The sequence below is a fragment of the Lissotriton helveticus genome, chromosome 3_1 (genome assembly GCF_964261635.1).
Source record: "Lissotriton helveticus chromosome 3_1, aLisHel1.1, whole genome shotgun sequence".
NCBI lineage: Eukaryota > Metazoa > Chordata > Amphibia > Caudata > Salamandridae > Lissotriton > Lissotriton helveticus.
In genome coordinates, this window is record NC_136061.1 from 220,958,573 (window position 1) to 220,967,013 (window position 8,441).

Sequence of the window (8,441 nt, forward strand, 5' to 3'; positions counted from 1 at the left end):
AAGTGTCAAAAGAGTAAAAATGCCAGACACGAAATCGCAGAGTCAGAGTGCACTATTCCGCAGACCAGTGCCTTTCGTTGTATCGGAACCACAGGTGGGCATCCGGTGGGAAAAGTGGATCACAAAATTTGAACGATACCTGAAGGCGACTGATGTTGTAACTGAGAAGAAGCTGGATCTACTGCTAAACTTAGTGGGGGATGAGGTGGAAGACCTCCTCATAACACTCCCACAAAGTGAATTAGAAACCTATGACAAGTTGAAAAAGTGTCTAACGGCTAAGTTTGACCCGCAAAGAAATGTTGATTTCGAGAGATATTCGTTCCACATGGCATACCAGCAGCCAGAAGAGTCAATGGATGATTTCGCAACGAGGCTAAGAAAACTGGTAGCATATTGCGAATTTGAAAAGTATGACAATGAACAGGCACTTCGTCTCAAAATGATAGAAGGCTGCAGAGACACGGAATTTCGCACACGATTACTGAAAGAACCGATCACCTTGGAGAAAATACTTGACCTAGCGAGGGCAGAAGCAAGAGCGACTGTACAAGCGAAACAGATGGATCGAAAGGGCGAACAGATACATCGAATTACAGACACAGGCAAAAAAGGGAACTGGAAAGGAGGACACAAGGAACAGGCGCCGAAGAAACAAAGTTCCCAATGCTATAGATGCGGCCTGGAATTTCCCCACCGAGGACCATGCCCAGCATTTGGTCAAACATGCAGAAAATGTAACAGAAGCAACCACTTTGCCACCATGTGCCAAGGTGGCCAATTCAAAAGTGACCGTGGCAGACCAGGAAAACCAAGACAATCAACAACAAAACATGTAAGACACATGGACGCGACGGAGAGGAGCTCGTCGGGGGGATCAGAAGAAGAGGAGGAAGAGATAACAAGCAAAGTAGAACGCCTATATCTCATGACCACGGATGAAGGGCATGGAGAAGAACATATCAGGCTAATAGACAGGAAGTCAATAAAGAAGACAGATTGGGTAACCATTGATGTAGGGCCACACCAAACAAAGTTTGTACTAGACAGCGGAGCTACGTGCAACATCATGTGTGCCTCTGAATATGACAAGATGAAGAAGAAGCCGCCGCTACAACCATCAAGTGTAAGAGTATTCACATGGGGCGCACAACATCCTGTAACAAACATGGGAAAGTTCACGGACACCATGACACACAACGGCAAAACCGTCGTAGAAGAAATACACGTGTTACGAGGAGACATTCCAGCACCATGCCTACTAAGCAACGTAACAGCAAAAATAATGGGACTACTGAAAATGATGTATCACATGTCGGAAAAAGAGAGCATACTACAGGAGTTCCCGAAGCTAACAGACGGCCTAGGGAAACTTAAAGGAAAGCAAATAACACTACACATAAACGAGGCTGTCAGGCCAGTTGCACAGCATCACCGAAGGGTGCCAATACATTTACAACCCCAAGTAGAGGAGGAAATAAAGGTGCTACTGGCCCAAGACATCATCGAGCCGGCGGAAGGACCAACGCCATGGGTGTCCCCAATAGTGGCTGTACCAAAGAAAGACACTACACAGATAAGGATCTGTGTGGACATGAGAATACCGAATACAGCCATCGAGAGAGAAAGGCACCCAGGGCCACATCTGGATGACATGATAAGCTGCCTGACAGGGATGAGAAAATTTTCAAAACTAGACCTGTGCAAGGGATATCACCAACTGGAACTAGATGAGCAATCACGATACATAACGACCTTCTCAACGCACCTTGGACTGTTTTGGTACAAAAGACTGAGTTTCGGAATATCCTCAGCAGCAGAAATATTCCAAGAAACAATCAGGCAGATAATAAGACCGATAACGAACAGTCTAAATTACAGCGACGACATCCTGGTTTTTGGGAAGTCGGACGGGGAGCATGACACGGCACTGAGGGCAGTATGTTCACGGCTGGTAGAGGTGGGCCTGACAGTAAACGAGAAGAAATGCGAGCTGGGGAGAGAAGAACTGGTGTTTTTTGGACACATATTTTCACAAAAAGGAATGAGACCTGACAAGAGTAAAATTGACACGCTCGAAAAAGCGAGGGAACCTAAAGATGTTGCTGACGTGCGCTCGTTCCTTGGCCTTGCCAGCTACTGCGCGAGGTACATAAAGGACTTTGCAACGGTGAGCGCACCCTTGAGAGAACTGACAAAACAAGGGCAGCCATTTGAATGGACCACAGAGTGCACAAAAGCGTTTGAAGAGATAAGAGCGTCAGTGACAGCAGTTGACCACTTAGCATATTTTGACCCGAACTTATGCACGGAACTAACAGTGGACGCCAGCCCAGTAGGTTTGGGTGCAATACTAGCACAACACAAACCAGGAAAAGAGTCACCTCGACAAGTAGTAGCATACGGAAGCAAAAGCTTGTCAGATGTTGAGAGAGCCTACTCTCAACCAGAGAAAGAGAGCCTGGCAGTGGTATGGGCATGTGAGCACTACCACATGTTCATATATGGAAAACCGTTCACAATAGTGACAGACCACCAAGCGCTAGTGACCATCTATGGCAACCCAAAAGCGAAAATACCGCCGAGAATAGAAAGGTGGGGAATAAGGTTGATGGACTACAACTTTAAGATAATACACAAGCCAGGCAAAGATCAAAATCCAGCAGACTATATGTCGCGACACCCGCTCCCGCACCGGAGCAATAGCACCACAATGGCAGAAGAATACCTCAACTTCATAGTGAAACAAAGCACCCCAGCGTCAATAACAAGTGAAGAACTGGAACTGGAGACAAAAAGAGATCCGACAATGAAGACAATAGGAACAATAGTGAGGCTACAAAGATGGAGACATATTAATAACAACACCATCACAGAAGAAGGAGTTGATAAAGAAGAACTATTGGCGTTCAAAAAGATAGGCGAAGAATTGTCGGAGACAGAGAACGGAGTTCTGATGAGAGGTTCAAGAGTTGTAATACCACTTCGCCTAAGAAAAAGAACAGTCAAAATAGCACACGAGTCACACAGAGGAATAGTAGCGACAAAGAAGATGCTGAGAGAAAGAGTGTGGTTCCCAGGACTAGACAGCATGGTAGAAGAAGAAGTGGCACAGTGCTACACCTGTCAAATAACGGGACCATCCAGCAAGCCTGCACCGCTGAGGATGTCGGAATTACCATTGGCAGTATGGACTGAATTAGCGGCAGATTTCTATGGGCCACTAGAGACTGGAAGATACCTGCTGGTAGTCATTGACGAGTTTTCAAGATTCCCGGTAGTAAGGGAAGTGGCATCGACGTCAGCAAATGCCACCTTACCAGTGCTGGATGACATATTTGCTGCCTGGGGCTCACCACAAACACTGAAAACAGACAATGGCCCTCCATTTTCAGGAGAAGAATTCCGCAGGTTCATGGAATACCTGGGGATCAAACACAGGAAAATAACACCACTGTGGCCCCAAGCCAACGGAATGGCAGAAAGATTCATGGGGACCATCAAAAGGGCCATCCAAAGAGCAAAAGTGACACAGATCTCCATTGGACAAGCGCTGTGTCAGGTGCTACGAGACTATAGAAACACCCCCCACAGCACCACGGGCAAATGCCCAGCAGAACTGGTGCTAGGAAGAACAAGCAAGACGAGGCTACCACAGAGAGAAGTAACAGCAGACACCAACAGACAAGAAATCGCAAAAAGAGACAGCAAAGAAAAAAAGAAAATGAAAGAATACGCTGACAAAAAGAGACATGCAGCGGAACACCAACTAAAAGAAGGGGACATAGTAATAGTGAAACAAACCCAGCACAGAAAATCAGACAGCCCTTTTTCAAAAGAGCCGCTGGTAATAACTGGAGTAAAAGGGTCAATGGTGACCGCAGCGTCAGACAATCGGACTGTAACAAGAAACAGTTCGCATTTCAAGGAGCTAAAAATGGAAAAAGAAGAAAGAGCAATAACAACGGCGGAAGTGGAAGAAAGAGAACAAGGAACAAACGGAGAAGTGACAACACACAAAGAAGAAGGTGGAGGACCAGAGCAGAGCGGAGAACAAAGACCAAGAAGAGAGTGCAAAAAGACAAAGAGACTATTAGAAGAAATGTAGAGAGTCTCTCTATCTCTCTCTCTCTCTCTCTCTCTCTCTATCTCTATCTATCTCTCTCTCTCTCTCTCTCTCTCTCTCTCTCCCTCTCTCTCTCTCTCTCTCTCTCTCTCGCTATCTCTCTTTCTCCTTCTATATCTATATCTCTCTCCCGAACTGCAGCACAGGCAGTTGCAGTGTGGATAAGGATTTGTACATGGGGAAAAGCATTTGTTGTAACAAAGGGGGAGATGTGATGACCAGGGCAGAGATGCCGGACATTAGGACCCTGTGGGTCACAGGGCGGTGACCAGGTTACCGGACACCACTTCCTGTGGGTGGACAGGAAAGGGGCATTAGGCTGCAGGATGAGGACGAGGACAGATGTGTGATGGCAGACTGAGAAGCAAGTGTAATAAAGAAGAATCTGTTCACATACCACATCGGGTCCAGAGTGATTATTGATCGTCGGGGATCTGACACACATTACACAGTTTTAAACATATGCTGAAATTAACACACACATGTTGCCAGAATGGCCTAGTATCTAAAACAGAGTCTAGTCAGAATGACCTCCAGACTACAGCCAAAAACTAACCAAAGGTTACTAATATTTCTGGCATACGGAGAAATAAGTTCCTTGTCTGCATTTTGGATGAGGCCTTTAAAATAGAGCTAGAAGGTTGACTGGCACACAAATGAACCAGTTTAATTGTGCAAGAAATTGGTAAAATAAATCCATAAAAATGGTTCCTACCTGTTCCTTCTTGCTACAGAGGAAAGGATCTGCTAGCAAATCACTTCATTTCTGGGCGCAGGAGAACTAGATGTGACATTGAGTACTGCTTTACTCCCGCCCTCGGTGGGTCAGCAGTTTGATGGAGGAGCCAGGAACTACGCTCTCATGATCACCCCTTTTCCTGTTATCAAGCGCCTCTGTCCCCCGGTGTGCAGGGGTGGTTGTGGCCTGAATGACCCCCCCACCACCAAGCCTTGACACCCATTTCCCTATCAGCTACTGATGCCAGCCCGTGAGCGGGAGCCCCCTGAGCACACAGCATGTTGGGCCAGCACTACAAGGGGCCTGAGGTTCGCTGCTGCAATAAAAGACAAACAATGCTGCTCATGCTCTGACGGTGCACACCGCACAGGGCTTTCTCAGCTTTAAGTCTTCATTTCTTGACAAAAGGAATGCACTTCTATTGGTAAACAATGGCTATACTTCCAAAACACAATTTATATTCAGGTCAGAGGGCTATGAAGCTGGTGTATCATTCAGGTGCAGCAGAAAGGTAGCGCCCACAGAGCAGGGAGGAAGAGCTGCATGCAAGGTTGCAATTTTACCAGTTGTTGTTTGAAGAAAAAAAATCACAGACTTCATGGGCGATTTCTCAACATTTTCAAAGAGATTCCTTGATGCGATTATAGTTTGTCCGGATCCTTTTCAGCTTTTGAGCCGGTGCTTCTCTCATGTAAAATACTAAGTCCCATTTCCCATCATTCCGGACCCTCCCTAAACTGCAACCCATACCTCTGGACCAGATAAGCGTTGTAGCACCACTGAATCTTGCATCAGCAACAACTTACTTCGAGACCACGCATGCCCCGGTACAAAGTAACCCGCCCACCCTCTGCTGCACGGTAACACAATAATAAACAGATTTAGAAAAGAAACTCAAAAGCTGTGTGTCATTGATTTTGAAATAGGGCCACTTATTAACCAGCAAACCTCGTTTTATCAACATTAGTAGGATGGAAGTTGAGAAAGAACACTTTCTTATGCAATATATTTGCTGACTTTAATTAAGTGGGTCACAATGATGCTGCATTTTAAGATATCTTTCAGTGTTAAAGCACATGCTGCAAATATTTTTGTGCCCCCAGCAGTTTTCAGAGCATATTGATAATGGCAAGATACCTCTGAGGATTAATGTACTTTTCATTCATTGTAACTTAGAGGTTTAGTGTGCCTTCTGCAAATGCTTGTATTTATTTGTAGAAAGATCAGTGGGTCTTGACACAGATGTTTTTTGGTGCTTGCAGTTTATAATTTGCAATCTTTCAAAAATAACACAGTGAGTTATGAAGCAGAATCAAACAGCTACAAGCAAACTGTCAGGCATGAGTTTAGAAAGTATTTTTTTTCTCAATCTTTCTAAGGTTGCTAAAAACTGTTTATTTAGGTAGTGGTACACTCTTATTAGCATATACAACCCCAACCACTGTGTTAAATTTGAAACCTTGAGTTTTTGTTTTTCCACACTAAGCACTCGTAACAATCAATGCCTATTAGTAAGAAAATCTGTGCAAAAGGAGGTAATGGGTGTTCGGGCACCAAGAAACATTGTCGTACCAGGCGCCACCAATGTAACAAATAGAACACTGTTTCTTGGCTGTGTGGGCTACAGGGGGGCAGAGGTGAGAATGGCTCAATGGCCTTGGCAACACCAGGCCCCCAGGGAGGCTGATGTTCACGCACAATCAGCCGCTCCCCAGACCCTTTCAGGGTGATTGCTTGGCAAGGCAAGGGGTCAAGGAGAGGCCACCGCTGATCCTCGCCCAAGGGTCATATCACACGGCCCCCCCAGCGAGGCTACTTTACGTCCTGTGCCCTCTGTGGGCTGAGAAAGAAAAAAAAAACGACTCACAGACGGCACTGAAACACCGGCCCTTCGGCCAATGCCCGACTGCCCGCTGTGCCAATCCGTCCCTGGGTGTAGGTCCTCCATAAGTCCGAACTTTGTTGTCTAAAGTCTGGGATGTGTCCCCACGAGGCAAGTGGTTTCTACACTTGAACCGCCTACTCACCTCCACTCTCCCTTTTCTTTCTCACAGCTTGCCCCCTGGTGTCGATGCCACAGGGGTGGTATCTTCCCTCTCACCAGACGGAACCCTCACGGTGGAGGCCCCGCTGCCGAAGCCCGCCGTGGAGTCCGCGGAGGTCACCATCCCTGTCACCTTTGAGAGCCACGCCAAGATCCCGACATCAGAGGCCAAGAAACCAGAGGAGGCCGCCAAGAAGTAGCACCAAGGCCCGCTTGCTGTTGTAGTAATGTCTCGTAGTAATGTTTTTTTGCCTGTGTGTACGCAATCTTTCTAAAATAAAGTGGAGAAAAAATTTGCGTGATTTTATGATTTCTCAAATTTAAGATTACCATTATGTGGTTGATTTTTATATTGTATTTAAAAATTATTCCACCTTAACAGGGTTGAGAGTTTTTTAGGATAGCTGGTCACTAAAGGAAATGTCCAAAACTACATGTCAGGGCTATTTATTAGTCACCATTCACAGCTGTTGGTTTGAGTAGTATCATAGAATGATTGTGGGGTATGACTCAGGGGTTGTGCTTCTAGGCATTACATCTATAAATAATGTAAACCGCAGCTCGTCGATATAGGACACTGGAGATGGGGTTAGGTGATCTGCTATTTGGGAGGTTGAAATGCTAACCGATGACACGTGCTGCTGTCCTGTTGCTTGAAGGAAAATCAGATTTAAAGTCTTAGCTTTAAAATCATAACGTACAGTTAAGTTAACAGCAAATTACTACTATTTTGTCAACAAGGTAAGTATCAATTTACTATTCTTAACTCCACATCTATTTACTTTGGCAACATACATTTCAATTATAATAAATAGTATAATAAAGTCAATGATAGTAAATCTGCACTTATGTTTACATGCTGTGAAGATATAGGGGTAGTTGATATTCTAGAGTCGATGTTGTTGCAAGTCTATATTTTGCACATTGATATTTTGATGTTGATCTTTTTACCCCGCCCCTTAAATGACGTAACATTGAAATACGACACCAAAAGAAACCAGAAGTCTATATCTACCACCGTTTTTGAGTAGTGGCCCTAGCAGGTACATCTGCAGTTTCTGTCTTTACTCTAACTATAAAAGGCATATATACTTCTGTATCTTTCTGGTTTTTTTAATTATCATTTTACATTATTTACGTTGCAGGTTACAAAGTAAATAACTCAGGGCAATCATAGATTTTATTTTATTAAGGAAAATTATATTTAAGCTACAGCCCAAATGTTCTAACATGAAAATCAGGCCGACAGAAAGGAATCAGAAGTCCCTACACTTGAGCTACAGCCCCAAACAGGTAGGGCAGAGATTTTCTAATTGTGGGGCGCACCCCCCTGGAAGTGGTGGGGCATGGCTGCATTTCCAAGGGGCTCAATAAGTACTTATAAACGAAGATGGTCTGGCAGGGCACCTTGGCATGTCTCCAGTCTGTCTTCATTTACATGCAGTCCTTGAAGTGGTTAAAACCATGCATGGGGAATCGCATAATGTAAAATAATGTATTTCCATCTGATCAGCTTAACTTGCATTTATTTT

The 8,441-nt window shown here is 44.9% G+C and overlaps 1 protein-coding gene across 1 annotated transcript in view; it reads left to right on the plus strand.

Annotated features, from left to right (window-relative positions):
• The window catches only part of HSPB1 (heat shock protein family B (small) member 1), a 32,767-nt gene extending 25,562 nt beyond the window's left edge, over positions 1-7,205 (plus strand). Inside the window, exon 3 of the mRNA XM_078679650.1 lies at positions 6,920-7,205. Coding sequence (XP_078535776.1) covers positions 6,920-7,109 — 190 coding nt within the window. The 3' untranslated portion in view covers positions 7,110-7,205. The remainder of the gene's footprint in view (positions 1-6,919) is intronic.
• Positions 7,206-8,441: the final 1,236 nt, after the last annotated feature.